The following is a 17,819-nucleotide window of genomic DNA, read 5'->3' as shown; positions in this document are numbered from 1 at the left end:
AAGATGTAATAAAATCAGCTGGTGGTAGCAAGAAAGAAGCATGTAAAGAATATCACTGTACTGGACGGAGTTAATGGATGTTGTTTCTGGCCCAATCAGTATAAAACGTCTACCATAAACTGAATACAGGAATCTGGCAACAGGAAGAATGAAATAATGCTAGACATCATTGTACTGAATGGGTTGATGAAGAGTGTCCAAAGTCCATTAAATATGAGGACTCCTTTATGCTAGTGAACTGTCTGCAAATAGTAAAAATAAAGATAAATAAATAAATAAACAAATAAATCAATCAGTACTTAGAGTAAATGGGTTAACAGACATTATTTCAAGTTCCTTATTGCAAGATGACTCCCTAAAAACTATATAAAGTTTTTTGTCAATATCAGCAAAATAAAAAGATATTGTAATACTTTAGGGATTAAGGACAATGCCAATAGGAACAGCCTATCACTAGTATGTGACTGTTTGGTAAAGATGATCAAATATTGTAGTAAAAGAAGTGGTTTGTTGTTTGAAACGATGAAAGTTTGATCCCTGCTTGGGACAAGAAACAGTTTGTTATAACAGATTCCACGATGTAAACACTGACGGGGTACTGATGCCAAAATAGTGACATGAGAGGAGGGGGGATGAACTGACCTGAGGGTAGGAGACAGGCAGCTGTTTGATGACAGTAATTTCCCCCGTCAGGCTGTCCACACGGAAATTGGAGCTGAAGGGTCCAGGATCGATCCTGTAGCGCACTTTGTTGTTGGGTTCTTCTGCATCCTTGTCCACTGCCTGGGTATGAATTTAGAATGGATGACAACAGAATACAATGTCCGCCCCCACCTTCCATGGCCCAGTTTTTCGATAATGGCTAAGACGTTGCCCCTGGGTAATGGACTTAGGTTTGAAGCATGTAGCACTTTATGACCGGATGACCTTCCTGATGTCTACCAATGACTCTCGGGTGGACTCGAACCTCGGCCCTTCAACCAGAGCAAAGTGCTCTAACCCACATTTGGGAAAGTTGTTTTAATGGGCAATTATAACAGTTTCAGTCTGATTTGGACCCAATAAAACGACTTTTCCAAAAGCGGGCACTGTATAATTCACTGAACCATTTCATCAAAGCATGGCACTATGACAGTAAGACACAGATTACAACAGCATTGTTTCAGACAATAAATACCTGCTACAGATATTCATTAAAGAAATGTTCTCTCAATAGTTCTCTTACATTATCTCACTGTAATTATAACTTTAATTTTCTGGGTCTACTGACATCTGTTATTACCATCTTCTACGCAAAGAGTCTTCCTAATGTGAATTATGTTATGTTTATGCTCATGTTTGGAAGCCACTGACCAGATTATTGTGTGCAGGTCTTTTCACCTGATGATAATACATTATGGACCATATTCTCATCAGGTGAGAAAGTTCCCTAACACCTCTTCCTTGGTGATTTATTTTTGGATATAGGCAGTCAGAATCCTTTTGTATGTTATTTATGCAGATTATGGAGATGTTGGAAGGATTTTTAAATCAAAGAATAGAAGAGTAAGGTGTAATAAACAAAATAAATCACTTAAAGGTGTTACAGAGCTTCCTTACCTGATGAGAATACTGGCCTGTGTGTCATGATCTTAAGCTATGTCCCTACTTATATCCTATCCCAGAGTTCTCCACACAGGGCTTCTCACATCCTTCTTGGTCTGCTTCTCGTCATTCTCCCCTTCATAATCAAATGTATAACCCTTCTCCACCAGTCCCCCTCCTCTCTCTCTTCTCAACATATCCAAATTATTTTAACATACCAATCTGCACCACTTCTACGATACCTTTTTCTGCCAGGCCTCTTTGTCAGTCAGAGACTTTGAAACTTAAGAATCAATGAAACATAAATGAAATACATGAAAAGGAATGCATACAATTCTAAAACCATGAACTACTATGGATATCAGAGAGAGAAGCATCAATGAAATGTATGGAGGAGAAAGTGTGCTCCATTTTAGCCCCTCCACTCCAAGTACAGCATATTTATCTTATTCCTGTGATCTCCTGATAATATTACTCCATTTAAGAGAGACTTCTCAAATCTGACAGAGTAGATACAACCATCACAATCCACTTCACTATCATGGGGCTCTCTTAATCTGAATAAAACTGTCTGGTGACAGTAACAAAAGAATAGAAAATGTCATCAGACTGAAATGGTTTAGATGAAGAATTATGTACCCAAGTAATGTGAATGAGGTATCCATGAATGAAATAACAAGGCTGCAGATCATTTTACAACCATGAGATATCCCAATACCAAGGTGAAAAAATGTGATCATGAAGAAAATGATGGTAATTTTAACTTTCTTGGATAACTACAACTCAATCTCAGCTGAATCAAATTGTCTGGTGTTAAGTGGAATAATATACAGTATCCGAGTTGCCTAAGGCGCAAAATGATTAACAGCAACAGTATTAACACTCCCATGTTCCTATGATTCATTCTTTCTCAATATTATGTCTGGTGTCAAAAACATTAAAATACCAAAGTTATCCCACAAGAGTTAATAGTAACAGTATTACTCAAGCTCTTATGATTCACTCTCAGCTGAATATAATAATCTGGCATTTGCTGAAATCAAATAATCAAGTTGTCCTGATCATGAGAGGGTCAATCGTCTGAATCCAGCAGACTTCATATAAAGTTTACCTTTACTACCAGCAAATGAGCTTACTCAGCTCAGGAGATAATCTATGAAATGGTGGGCTAGATACAGGCTTCAACAACCCCTTCAATACAGGAGGCATTTTCTAAGCTGAATAGTGTTATTTGAAAGTCATGTAGCAAAAATAAACTAAGAAGGACATCACCTAGACTATCTGGGCTAAAGGCTATATCTATTCCCCTCCTCTTCAAACACAGTCTATCCAAAGCTGAATAAATGAATCATGAAACAGAAAGAATGAGATGAAAATTACATCCTTGGGCTCAATGGGTTAAAGAATCAGAGCAGCTTGGATTTCACCTGCACTTGCAGTGGCAACCTGAGGCTCATCTGGTCTGGCTCCATGATGGCCTGGTAGACATTAAGCCCAATATACTGTAATCACCTGGTATTACCTGGAATATAATACTTGAGCTGTCTCCACCATGAGTGGGTTTAACTGAGTTGTTTGGCCCTTACCTGGACTTGCAACGGCGTCCTGAGGCTCGTTTGGTCTGGCTTCATGACGGCCTGGTAGACGCTCTTGAGGAAGATGGGCGCCTCATCGTTAACATCTCGTAGCTGCAATGTAATCCCAGCCAGTGCACGGTTCCCCAGGCCATTGTTATCTGTTGCCTCTACTGTCAGCTTCAATTCTGTCATCAAGACATTATGTGATGATGATGATGATGATGATGATGATGAGTGTGATAGCTGTGACGTGATACTGACAGACATTTAAGGAACAACTGGGAACATAAGATATATTCAGTCTACATGCCAAATTACTTAGCACACATTCAATAGCAATGCGGAGACCAGCACACTTTATGCTCATTGCACAACTGAACATCAAACATGAAGGCTGCACTTCCCTTGATGATTGCAGTTTTATGAATGATGGCAAAAACTGAAACATCACTAAAATATAGGTGCTGGAGTGATAATCTTGAACTCCCAATGAACTATATACTTGATGCTGCATCCTGTGTTGGGTGGCCTTGACAAAAAGGCCTCTGTGCATTTCTTTCTAAACTCAGGAATAGTTTCCACAATACTGAACCCTTCCAACTTGTTCCAGCCACTCTACTACAAGTATTGTATTCTAATAAAGTCTCTCACATTCCATTTACTGACATTTATTGACAGTTCAACACTATATACAGTATATATACATTAATTCAAGTATTATACCAGTTAAATGAATACCTGGGTTGCGTTCTCTATCAAAGTCTCCAGTGTTGGTGGCACAGGTTATGAGTCCACTGTTAGGGTGCAACTGCATCTTGTCTGCCAAGTCACCATTCAGCCGAGTGTAGCGGATGGCACCAAACACATTCTTATCAGCATCTGTAGCCACCACCTACAGCATGCATGGTGGGTCATCATTGTGATCATCATCATCATTACTATGTCACTGTCATCATCATCATCATACACTGTACATGGAGTGTTTTAATTTCAGAATTACATAAAGTTTAGAGAAAAATTGATAAATTTTGTAAGGATCTTTCAACAAATCAATCATTATCATCACCATCATCTCACTTTGTACACTGGGAGGTCTGAATTTTGAATTTCAAAAAGTAAAAAAGAAAAACAAGCTCTACCTTTAACACCTTGTATTACAATATTGATGATAATAATGCTAACACTAATAATAATAATGGTAAGAGTAATAATATTAATTCCCTTTGCTGTCTCACCCTGATGATTGGTGTGCCAGCAGTGATGTTTTCATAAATCTCCTTCTGGTAGACCTGCTGCGAGAACACTGGCGGGTTGTCATTCTGGTCGATGAGGTTGATTCTCACCAGGGCCGTGCTGGAGGCCTGTCCAGTCCCTGACACCTGCCGTGCCACCACCTGTAATACAGAGTGGGTAACTGATAGAATTATGTTGTAAGTGTATGTATCTACACTTTAGCAGAATGTGTAGTTATGTGGAGAGACAAGACTGACAATGAGGAAGGTTGGAAATGTTGTGGAGTTTTTGTGAATGTGCTTGAAAGTGTCAAGAGAAGAACCTTGAGATGGTTTGGCCAAGTGGGGAGAGTGGAGAATGAGAAATCAACTGACAAAGTGTATGCATAAGGCTGACAGGGAGACTGAAGGGTGATTAAGGATGAGGTGGTAAAAATTAAGTAGGGAGCTTAATGTGTGACACTACTGTAGCATGGGATGAAGTGAGGGCCACTTAATGGCAGAACATCAGGTGGAGTGAAGGTACTTTGTTCCTGGCCATCTTCTCTGGGATTATGGCATAAGGCTAATGATAATACACAGACAAGCACACTGACTGACAGACAGACACTAACCATGTGATGAGAAAGTACTGTATGATCACAAAGAAAGGAAGGATACAAGGGTGAGAGTAGGACTACGGTATATAGTAAATCCTAGTTATATGTTGCCTGTGAAAAGTTTCACTGCTACCTGTACAGCCAATCTATCAGCTTCCCCTAGTCTACCCTAGTGACAGTAAGGAAAAAGTTATGTATTTGGACCATATCCCTGATTATAATGAGGACTGCCATTATGCAGACAAGTTTGGGGGTGGGAGGAAAAATGGAAGGCCAATATGACTGCTGAATATAGCATATAAATGCATGAGATGGTATGGTGTAGAGGTTTAAGGAAGTACAAAAAACTGACAAAGAACAGACATGGATGGACAAAGCACATTATGCAAATGCACAAAACAAGGGTTTCATTATTTTTAATTATTAATACACTGATCCTAAACTTTCTTTTGAGTTTCTTATCATTAATTCTAAACTACTGTGGTAGATGGTGAACATCCCAGCCATTATCATATGATCTAGTTCTTCTCTCTCTCTCTCTTTTTCTTTCATTTTTCTTTTTTTCAATGCTCTTTTACCACTGGTTCTAAACTGTCGTGGAAGAAGGCAAGAACTGCAGCCACCATCAAGTGAACCCTCCCCCACCCCCCCTTTTTTTTTTAATTGTCATTCCTCAATTGTTGTGGCTGCAGGTGAACATCCCAGCCAAGAATACTGCATTCTAGGTGTCACAGGAGGCTATGCAGGACTGTACCTCCTCGACAATTTATTCTGCACATTACACCTCAAAGTCCTTTTTACTGATGCAAATTTTATTCACATTAAGAGCATATTCATAAGAGACAGGAAGCGTTAAGAGAACCACAGTGAGGTGGTTTGGCCATGTGGAGAGGATGGAGAACGAGAGACTGATGAGAACAATGTATGTGAGTGAGGTGGAGGGGGGGAGAGGGAGGGGGAGGCCAAGGATGAGATGAAGGGATGGAGTGGAGAGGTATATGAGAGAGGAGGGGTGTGAGCTGGGAGCAGGGCTGTGATATGGTGGAGGACAGGGCAACATGGAAGCGATTTGTTTGTGGCCACCCCTTTCAGGATTAAGGCATCTGGCAATAGACACACAGATAGACAGAAGAGCATAAAGCATAACATTAAAGTGTAATATATCACCAAGAAAGCAGTACTGTACTACAAAGCCTCCCATGCCACCCAGAAAATGACTCTGGGCTTATATCTGTAAACAAATTCATAAGCAACTTCCTATTGTAACTTAAATTTTGATTTGCAGGAAGAGTAAGATTCATGAAAGTTTTTGCACTCTCTTTTCATAGTCCTTCCCAGGAACAAATCCCAGTCAGGAGAGGGATGTGATTATGAGTATGTGTGTGGATCTGGGCCCTGTGACACAAAGCATCACACACCTTAAACTCCATAAAGGCTCGCGTTTCATAGTCCAGCAGTGCGGAGTTCTTGACCTTGATGATGAAGTCCGATGAGTCACGCACAATGCTGGGTTCCACTGTGAAGATTCCCTCATCACCCTCCAGTGACAGTGCAAACATTCCTTTCAGTCCCTGTTTAAAGATGGAAGACGTCACACTTCATGTGAAAATCATCAACAGATACATGGGCATCCACAGATTGAAGCAAGGAAGGACACTTGCCATACCACTATTTTTTTTTCTCCTCATTTACAGAACATATTATATAGTACTGATAGACAGACAGATAGAGATAAAGATAAAGTGAAATATGGATGGATATTTTGACAATGAGAATAATGGAATGAAGTATTGTGGATATAATGAATAATTCACTTTAATTCCGTGGTCAATAAATGAGTTGATTCACTGCTCACTGTATGAGTCTGTCTGACATCATATGAAAAACTCTGTTCTCATGTTTCTATGTGTAACCTTACTCTAACAGAAATGACAAATAACACTAACTTAGCACATGGGAGAAAAAAAAAAAACAAAAAAAAAAAAAGGTATCTTCTAAGCTGCCCATACCTACCCATTCCACACAATATCTTGTGGATGCCCCTGGACAGACAAGCCAAGGGCATCTTTTATATTTTACTTTTGCTAAATTCCAAACTAAAGAAAGATCTCTCATACTGATGGGGTTAATGGAATCTTCATATAAAACCTCTAGTTTTATATGTTGCTCCTAAGCTGAATAAAATCACCTGGGAACAGCATCAATAATATGATTAAGACATTCTTGGGATGAAGAGGCTAGAGAATATAAGACAATGCACTCTGATGTCTGTTTATTATACAGTAGTAGGTTTGCTTTCATCTGATGAAACTGATCCACTCCAGCAACTTGAACACGGACTTGTGCCTGCATTAAAGCAACTGAGTCTTAAGTTATGAGTCTCGCTGAGTATTAATGAACTAACCCTCCACTCTGAGTGGAACTGGCCATTAACCACGCTGAAATGGATTGGTGATCTCTGTCAGGTTACAACAAATGCACTACAAGATGCTCGTTTTTCACATGTGAGTTACATACCCGTTTGAGGAAGGCATTGGGAAATGAGACAACAGTGTCCGTGGGACTGTTCTCATCCAGCTCGCCAACATACCTGTAATACAGCAATTTGCAGTGTTAATGGTGGAGAAATAGTGTGGCAAGGATGCACATATAGCCACAAAACTACAGTAGTGACAATCAATAATTTTCTTTATAATCTCAGCAGCATCAAAACCTAATAATGTTTCTCTCTCTCTCCCCTCACACTTGAACTTCTGAATCATACTAAAATCCATAATAATAAATGCCCCATGTATCCTCTCCCCCCTTCCCTTCTCCATCTCTCTACTCACTTCTCATAGTTGAACTTTGGGATCATCATATCAGAATCCATAATAACAAATGCTATCTCCACACTGGATGTATATGTGCTCTCTGGGTCCCTGGTCTCCTCGTTCTCCATCTCAGTGGCTGTCACACGCACAAGGATGGGTTCAAACGTGGTCATCGCTTCAAGGAGCCTGTTTACCGTATTCTGCAGTGTGATGGCACCTGGTGGAATTATTATTATTATTATTATTATCATTATTATTATTGTTATTGTTGATGTTGTTATGGTTACTTCATCCCATCCTCAGGTGGAGAAAAAGATGATGATGATGATGTTGATGACTGTACTGTACATGAATGTTCAAAGATAATTCACTGGTCCCCTTTGCTATCCTTGGCTAATCCATCCATCCATTATCCAATCGTACATTGCCCCACGAGATGCATAGGAGCCCGGGGCTAGGCAGTTGGTCTCAACATTTAAGATGAGAGTGACCAGCCTCACTCATCCCTGAGTGGCATTACATGAGCAATCAACCTCAACCACCCCTTGGATATAAACCTTCACCGGCTCAATCCTACCGGAGCACAATAATTACCCACTAAACCACCAGGAGCCAAAATCTGGTTATATGGTTACCACCCAGTGTAGTAAATGGTGTCCTGGTGTCCAGGAAACCATTTGGCTTGTCACTCAGTGTAGTCACCCACAGGCAGAAGGAAGAGGAAAGAATGAAGGAAAGACAGACAGAAGAGGGAGTGTAAAGTCACCCGCAGGCAGAAGGACATGGAAAGAATGAAGGAATGAAAGACTGAAGAGGATGGAAGGAAAGAAGGATGGAGGAGAGGAAAGGGTAGACACCCAAGAGCAGCACTACATCAAGTGAGTGGATGGTGAGTGCCCCCACCTACCACATCCTTGGCTAATTCTTGTACTACAGTCAAACCCTTCGGCAGGAACTGCCTTATATGGACAAATCAGCCTACAAGTTACCATATTTTCTATATTCTTACAATAAAAGTTAAGCCAAAACTGAAAAATATACCTAAATTTTTGCTACATTTACTGAGAAATTAGGAGAAAATTTATCCATCTAATTTTGCTCCATTACTGAGAAATCAGGAGGAAAATTTATCCATCTATCATCCAATTCTTCCCCATCAGGAGAGTAGGGTCCTTGGGCCAGGCTACTGAGACCTGACATTTAGGGAAAGAGTGACCAGTCTCACATCCCTGAGTGGAACTATGTGAGCAATAAACCCTGACCATCCCTCGAATATAAACCCATGCAGACCCCCTCCAGTTGGAACACCTTAGCCCACCAGACCACCAGAAGTAATCTGGTTATATGGTTACCACCCAGCATAGTAAGTTTCCTGGCCTACACCAAACCATTCGGAGAGTCACCTAGTGTAGCCATCTGAAAGCACCAATACATCGAGTGAGTGGATGGTGGTGCCCACACTCCCCTACTACCAGGAATATCGATAACGTTACGAAGTATTTTTAGGAGGACTGCGTTGGTTTTGACAGGTGGAACAAATAGAAATGACAATTCAATAAAGTGAAGTTGATGGGAGAACGTGGAGAAGAGAGCCAAGGGCGTACTGTATACAGTACAAGGTGTAGTGAGAGGGACTGTGTCTTGTATCAAGTTGATTCTGACAAGTGGAACGGATAAAGAATGAGAGATACAGGGTACATGGGTAACAAGTGTTGTGAGGAAGAATCTTACCATTGTGCCAAGGTGACCACTGTAAAATGAATCATGAATGACGGTAAAAAAAAAAAAAAAAGTATACGACCTTGACATAAGGAATGAATAAAAAATGAACAAATAAGAAATCGATGGAAGACAGAGAACAGGAAAACAAGAACGAGACTGCAGGAGGAAGTGGAATACCATATGAGGGCAGAGGCTTGGGACCATACTCTCGTCGGCTTAGAGGCCCTCTTCCTTATAAGAGACAATAATATGGCGCAATATTCAGGCTAAATATATAACAAAGAGGTGGTGGGGGAAAAAAAAAAAAAGCCTTAAGCTCACGAGGGTACGGACTTTAAAGGAGGTAAAGAAAGGCCTGGGACAAGTGGTTACAGAGAAGCTTTGGAGCGTTTCTGTCACGGCTACCATGAATGCCACGATTAAACTCTCCTCACACAAACTAGGTTTAAAAGTGTCATCTCTCTATCTTGAAAGCTAAGCTGCAACAAGAGATTAGCACAAGAATATGATGATACCAAGAAGAGGTGCTTTGATAGAGAAAGGACTTAACTCTAAAGCAAAGTACTGTTTTATCACAGACCAACGTGAATTTAGCTGTAAAAGGACAAGAATCTCCCTCAAGTTAAGGTGAATGAACTACAGTAGGGGAGAGAACTGATAATACTATATAACGTGGGGTGGTTTGCAGTGTACAGTTCTTGCGTGACGAGAGGATGGAGAAAGAGAGGGAAAGGGGAGACAGGGGGGAAAAAGAGACGGAGAGGGGGACGCGGCGAGAGATTTGGGGGGCGGGGGGAACATAATGGAGAAGGGAGGGAACAGGAAAGGGTGTGAGGAGAGGGAGGGGGAGGCACGAACACCAAGGATGGAGTGAATACCGTGTGTCCAGGTGATGAAGGTGATAAATGACTACCACGATGATGATCATGAAAGGCCCTGATTAAGCCATAAGGGAAGGCTGAGGAGGTAACAGGAAGGCTGGATGAATGTGTTGCGTAAGGTTATCAATCAGGGGGTCTTGGTTATAAAATCACCATGAAAATTTTCTATGATAAAGATGACTCCATAACAGTTAACACTAATCACAAATCGTTGTACTTTTCGTAAATTTTCACCTTAACCTCATCAGTCCGATGATGTACTTTTGATTTTTATTCTTGCTACCTCCAGACGACTTTGCTCAGCTCAGAGATATTTTTCAGTTGGATGAGCTACATTTAGCATTAAACAACTCCTCCTGTCTCAAAGACTCAAATTAAATAAAATCATTTGGATGCAGTAGGAATTTTAAGACGTCATCTCTCTCTCTCTACTGAAGGAGTTAACTAAATAAAACCATTTGATAGCAGGGGGAATAAAAAAGACGTCTCTCTCTCTCTCTCTCTCTCTCTCTCTCTCTCTCTCTCTCTCTCGACGAAGGGGTTAACAATGACTGTTACAGTCTGATGTCTAGTAGTCGAGTGAGTGAAGATTACCGTACACACAATCAGTCTTAAACAATCTTAAGCTTAGCAGAATTATAAATACAGTGCCCTGGAAAGCGAGCACCAATCCTCTAACTTATTTTTAACCTTATGGCCCTGAGAGTGTTTTTTATATTTTTCATTTTCTTATTTATTGAGTTTTGAGATTTTTTCAAACTGGAGGGGGTTTATATACAGCCTTCACTAACCCCTTCACCACGAGGAGGGCTTCCAAAACTGAATTAAATCGTAAGACGTTAAGCAGATTAAAAATGACAAAAAGCGTTACAGGGCTGAAGAGATTAAACTGCAAATACTTCACCAATCTTAATTTATAAACGTGGTCAAAGAAAGAGGAAAACAAATCAGGAAATTGAGGAAAACACTGCCTTTGAATATTTAAAAAAAAAAATTCGTTTACAAAATATGGATTATACAGAGATCAAAAAAATTTCTGTATTGTGTAAATGTATGTCCCCTCTTTCTCTCATAAAAATTCCTGAACTGTATAAATGATGGACTCTCTCTCTCTCTCTCTCTCTCTCTCTCTCTCTCTCTCTCTCTCACCTGACTTTGGGTTGATGGCAAAGAAGGGAGCATACTGTGTTGACGCCGCTTGCATGGAGTAGCGAAGTTTGCGAGGCGTTCCCTGGTCGCCGTCCCTTGCCTCCACCACCACTAACTCGTCGTCCTAGGGGGAGAGACAGATAGACAAAAAACTATAGACAGACAGACGGACTGATATGATAGATGGATAGACAGATAGATATATTAACAGGTATCTCGATTCATATGCAAGTGCTTAACAAAGATACACCTAAAAATTAAACTGATTGGTTGATACATAGGTAAGGGATCCAAATCAGGTAGGAAACTAGACAAATAATTATCTCTCTCTCTCTCTCTCTCTCTAGCTTCAGTCACTACCAACTTTCTGTTCTGTGCTGGACAAATACATATCGGTATACAGAAATAGGCACACAACTGATCTATCTATCGAGCTAACTATCTATCAATCTATAACAAACTTATAAAATTCACATAAAGGCAGATTAGATACCATCTGTGTGTGTGTGTGTGTGTGTGTGTGTGTGTGTGTGTGTGTGTGTGTGTGTGTGTGAACTGTAGGCTTCTGTCGTCCTGACCTTGCCTACGATTCATGCACGCAATCCTTAGTACCCACCTCAACTCACGCATGTACCAATTCACACACACACACACACACACACACACACACACACACACACACACACACACACTAATAATAATAATAATAATAATAATAATAATAGTGAAAACAAGGGAGGAATCGCTAAAGAAGTGCTACAGAGCCTCCCACGTCAAAAGACACGGACAAGGTTGTATATATGTGTTACCTTGAGCGTCCTACTGGTGATGCGTGTGACAGGAGGGGCGTGGTAGAAGATGGGCGGCATATCCTGTCGGTCCTCCACCAGCACGGACACGCCCACGCACACGATGTTACGGGTGTCGAACTCCTCAAGGGTGTATGGGTTCTGTGTAGGGGAGAGAGCAGGGTGAGATATAGATATAGATAAAGACACAGAAGATACAGAGAGATGGGTCATTATAGCAGCCAAACCCACACGATGTTACAGGTGTTGTATATGGGTTCTGACCAGAGGGAGACATGGATATAGATGGAGATACAGATATAGATAAAGATAAAGATGGCTTAGATTTATGCCTACCAATTGTACGAGGGTCATAATAGCATATAAATCAATTTTCCTCCGTCCCACATCAACAAACACGACTATACGGATGCGTCTGGGCAGGGGGGGTAGAAGTGGGTAAGATTATGACAGCGTGTGACAAAGAGGAAATCAGATATAAACCAGTTTTTAAAGTGGCACAGGGAAATTCGTAGCGCTTCTTCCTCAACATTTTACTCATAAAACCTGAATTACACCTGTGACATATCCTATTCATACACATTAGGTATATTAGGTGTAGATGTGACTGGGTATGTTTAGGTGCCTACGTGACTCAATTTCCTGAAGTTCAGTTGCGCCAGGCAGATATCCGATTTACCCGTTTTCAGAAGCTGCAGGTCAAGTACTTCACTCCACTGATTTGATTTATCTGTTTCTGCTGACAAGACTATTTCATTCAGTTTAGGAGAAACTTTTCGTACTGAAGAGGCATTATTCCACACACAAACAAGGGGTCTACCGCATATTACCATTTTCTTTCCCTTTAATCTTTGTTACCTTCTAGAAAAGTACTTTTTTTTTTAAAGTGAATCCAGGTCGGTGAACCGGAAGACCCTGGAATTACTTAAAAAGTAAACACAGGAATTAATAGCTGGTAAACACGGTATTCTGAACGGGCCCTCTTACCTTTACACTACAGGGAGAAACCACCATTTAGATTAACAACTTTACGTCAACGTGCCATTTTTTTCTACCTTTTTAAATTGGAGCTAGTAATAAACATACAACTGAACCTTTGTTTCATTTCCTCATCTTTCTTTCTTTTCTTTTTTTTTCTTTTTTTTTTTAATCCCTCTTTAAAATCGGAGAGAATTGATAATAACTCTTTATCACTACTATGGTGATAATGCTAAAGCCAAATGAGATTGATAATTAACAAATCTGAAGGCAACTTCTCAAAAAAAAAAAAAAAAAAAAAAAAAAAAAAAGGAAGGAAGGAAGGTAATGAAAGGGTAAACATTACTTTGTAGTCCCCGCTCCTACATCGCCTTTAGAGGGTTGAAGGTGTCGCTCGCTGGTCAGCGCCCTCGGTTCGATAAGACAAAGTTGGTATTAACGTACTGTATCATTAACTAGCGCTATGAACCGTTCATTTGCTACTAACACTTAGAGCTGATAACTTCTGATAATCTCTTGAAACGGCTGACAGTGCAATCCGTAAACGCGTTATGGTCCACGGTTCACGGACCAATATGGACGCTTTCAAAATGGGGCAAGTAAAAATTTCGGACCTAACCTGCCAGTAACTGGTTAATTTAACGACTCCAATCTTACATTTCCTTATAGTCAGACTACTGTATTGAGTTTTGGAATCATCGGTGAAGAAATTAATAAAGGCCTTTCTTGCATTTCGGTAAAAGCGTATAACTAATGCATTGAAGCACATCTATTGGTGCTATAATTATCAAAATATTGGAACTGCTTTTCATTAAACATATTAGTACATCTTCCGTTTGGTAGTTTAGTTTTGCCAATCACCCTCCGTAAAACAAACATCACCCTTCTCTTAATTACTAGACTACGCTCCAACAGTCTATCAGCTTTCCATTCTTCCTCACTAAGACGGTCCTCACAGTTTGATTTCTTGGTGACTGGGATCTTCCAATGCTTCTCTTTCCAGTGTTGTCACTTTTCTTTCTATTGACATCATGTATTTACTTCCTCATGCTACCTACTACAGCAATGTTACGGCTTCGTGCTAGTTTATTATTCCCTTTCTCCTCAGTTATACGATTACACCAGCGTAGCGCCACACATGGTAGGTACGGTATCGCTGCCAAATTGCCAAGTGATAAGCGAGAGATGTCGAAGATGGAATCAGTCCTTTGTTGGTGGACTACAAAATCTCTGGAACGGGCTGCGTTACCTAAGCTTAATAGCGAGGTGAATAAAAAAAAAAAAACGAGGTCAGGTTACTCCCCTTGGCTCTTGATTATGAACTGGGGCATATTTTACACTAATCACCCACTCTTCCACCTCTCGATATTCGGTGAACACTTCCCAGTAATGTCTATTTTCGCAGAGTTATTCATGCCTGGAACAAAGGTCATGAATAAAGTACAGCAATTTTGTGGGGACGTGAGTGAGCTGGGGCCACAAGGGGTTCTCTGTAAATCTTGTTAATACCAGTCTCTCTCTCTCTCTCTCTCTCTCTCTCTCTCTCTCTCTCTCTCCATTAGCACTTGTACTCTTTCAAGACGATGGCCTTTTTCTAGTTTTATTCTCGCTACTTCCAGGCGACCGTATGCCTAGCTTATACCTCTCTTACAGGAGCTACTGAAAGCTATACCAAGACTTATGTTCCATGCCTTACCTAAGCTGAATAAAATCGTTGAAGGTAACGTGGACAAAATGAAGCAATTGGACTGAAGGGGTTAAACTGGAGAATCTCGTCTGTAGGTTGGAAGGAAAAAGAGAGGGGGAGGGTCATCGTATATTAAACACACACACACACACACACACACACACACTACTAGGGATTCAATCTGCCTAAAACACTAACTAGGAATGAAGTGTAGTAATTGTGTGGGGCTGTAGTGAGGTAGAGGACACATAGCTCCCCCGGGGGTGAATTAAGTCCCAACACGCTCAAGCACAGGAGGGGATCAGCTGGGTAACTCTTCATAATACCGTTGCCGTCACTTCATTTTTATTTTCCGGTCTATCTATCTATCTATTGCCAGACGCCATAATCCGGTAAGGGGTGGCCATTTGACTTTGAGTTATTTGTTTTACGGGGAGGGGCACTAACCCTCCACCAACCCACTTGTTGACACGTAGGGAGCACGTATGGTTTGGTTATATGGTTACCACCCAGCGTTGTAAATGGTTTCTTGGCTTACAGAAAACCATTTGGCTTGTCACTCAATGTAAAGCCACCTGTAAGGGAAAGAAAGGCAATAAGAAGTGACAGGAAAGATGGAAGCAATAGGAAGAGAGGAGGGCAGGTACAGAAAAAAAAAAAAATGATAAAGGCTAAGGAAGAAGTAGGCAGCACTACATCAAGTGAGTGGATGATGGTCGCCACCACCTACCGGTACTTATATTTATTACTCTAGCTCTGGAGATATTTTGGGTTAGCTAAAGCCTTGATAACTTCACATACTACAAGTTTTAAGTGAACTGAATACTATAGTTTGGGGGTAGAGAGAATATCAAAAAGCCGTCACCATACTTAACATGATTAGGGAAAAAGAAAAATCGTCGTACTAAAAGGGGTTCCTCAGCCCTACATAAATACGTGTAGCAGTTTTGTGGTGACGAGATAAAGCAAGTCTTGCCTCCCTCAAACACCAGTAAGGTCTTAACCCTTTAAATCCCATGATGTTCTCTGTTTTATTCTTGCTATTACTAGACGATTTTATATGGACTGGAAAGATCTGTGTGAGTTAAGGGGTTCATGAAGGAGGAATCTAACCCCAGTTCGAAGTCTCTCCGAAGCTAAATAAAACCGGCTGGAGGTGGCAAGAACAAACTTTTAAAATACGCCATCAGAGTGAAAGGTTTAAAAGATCCAAGTCGTACATTTACAAACTTACGATCAACAACCAATCGTGACTTAGGATTCATTTTTGCAGGAAGGGCTAGGAACGGAGGCTGCAAATCTTCCTACGTCTCATATGTATCAGTTAGGAGAGAGACTGTACAAGAGCCCAAAATCATCCTTTGTATTTACATGATTGGAGAGGTGAATGCAAACTGTTCCTGTCTCTTGTTCTTCCTTCAAAAAGTAATAGTATGAGAGTCATTGGAAAAGAGACCATTTATTCTTCCTATGTTACCTGTCCTTCAGGGAAAAAGAACTCTTAATTACCTCCGCAAGAAGTTAGACGGAAGTTATGTATTCACCTGTGTCTTTTTGTGAACAAGATGTCTCGAAAAATTGTTATCGGATCTCAGTTAAACTTGGTGGATAGGTGGGCAATGGGCCAATGAAGAGTTGATTAGATTTTGAGGTGGATCCAGATCAGAATGCAGGGATAAATCATAAATTCTCCTGGCGCTAGAGGAGGTATGCTCTCTAAGTGCTTTCTTGTCACTAGATTGAGCAGATCAAAGTCCGTATATCTCAGCCCTGGTCTGCAGCTAAAAGTTTTCACCGCGAACATGAACAAGGAAACAATAACCTTCTTTACTGGCACAGGGGCTTGAAGGTGGCTCTCAAATAGTGAACCTTTGCCAGCGCGTGTTTTGTGCTTAACTGACTCACACATTCTTGAACAGTAATGTGCTATTGATTTTGAGAAAAGGATGGTGGTTCACAGATTTGTACCTGCTACCATGCCACGCGGGGAGTAAAATCTGGATAGTCATGGGCACGAGTCTCCTTTACCCTCTCATGGCTGGGACAATTCTACCCGTCTATTCCAGCTAACGCCAGACGATTTTATTCAGCTGAGTGAGTAGAGGGACTTGAGAAGGTTCATACCGTCACCATCAACCCTCTAATGGTCGGGATAGCTCGTATTCTACCCCATTAACCGTCAGACGATTTTATTCAACTGACATTGAGTTATAGAAGCAAGAAAGATACTATTCCCCACTCCCCCTCACTTTACTTCCTAACACCCTAACGTTGAGAGAAACATATACTACTTTAACTCTAACTTGGCTTAGAATTGATCTCTCTCCAATTTGAACGCTCAGGTGTAATAATAGGTTAGCCCTAGAATATGCTGCTAATCATGAAGAAGTACAATGGAAATGTACAGCCGTAGTTCTAATTCTGCCATAGTGCTAGGTGCAATAAGTCGCAAAGGGACGAAAACCTAAGCCAAGTTAGGGTAAACAGAGCATACCCTTAGCGTGAAGCAGACGCAGATAAAACACACACACACACACACACACACACACACACACATACAGACTCTTACCCGTGACTGTGCCTACGTAAAAGCACACACACACACACACACACACACACACACACACACACACACACACACACTCTTACTCGTGGCCGTGCCTGCGTAGAAGGCCAAAGTACCGTGTATGTCCTTTCTGGTGGTCATTATTCTCTGGGGCAACACACACTTCACGGATATTGCAGCTTGCGTGTCGCCCTCTCTACACGGCACTTTTGATTTGGTCTT

General features: G+C 40.9%; 1 protein-coding gene across 1 annotated transcript in view; it reads right to left on the bottom strand.

The window, feature by feature from the left end:
- LOC145408486 (uncharacterized) overlaps positions 1 to 17,819 on the bottom strand; it is a 96,312-nt gene that overhangs the window by 14,982 nt on the left and 63,511 nt on the right. Inside the window, exons 6-14 of the mRNA XM_080279222.1 lie at positions 12,367 to 12,507; positions 11,558 to 11,681; positions 7,824 to 8,022; positions 7,510 to 7,582; positions 6,411 to 6,563; positions 4,397 to 4,555; positions 3,885 to 4,053; positions 3,171 to 3,331; positions 643 to 783 (exon numbers count right to left, since the gene is read on the bottom strand). Coding sequence (XP_080135348.1) covers positions 643 to 783; positions 3,171 to 3,331; positions 3,885 to 4,053; positions 4,397 to 4,555; positions 6,411 to 6,563; positions 7,510 to 7,582; positions 7,824 to 8,022; positions 11,558 to 11,681; positions 12,367 to 12,507 — 1,320 coding nt within the window. The remainder of the gene's footprint in view (positions 1 to 642; positions 784 to 3,170; positions 3,332 to 3,884; positions 4,054 to 4,396; positions 4,556 to 6,410; positions 6,564 to 7,509; positions 7,583 to 7,823; positions 8,023 to 11,557; positions 11,682 to 12,366; positions 12,508 to 17,819) is intronic.

The sequence above is a fragment of the Coenobita brevimanus genome, chromosome 8 (assembly GCF_032717465.1).
Source record: "Coenobita brevimanus isolate Jiangsu-jjx chromosome 8, ASM3271746v2, whole genome shotgun sequence".
Classification (NCBI taxonomy): domain Eukaryota; kingdom Metazoa; phylum Arthropoda; class Malacostraca; order Decapoda; family Coenobitidae; genus Coenobita; species Coenobita brevimanus.
The sequence above is the reverse complement of the archived record's forward strand: the minus strand, read 5'-3'. Positions and strand labels throughout refer to the sequence as shown.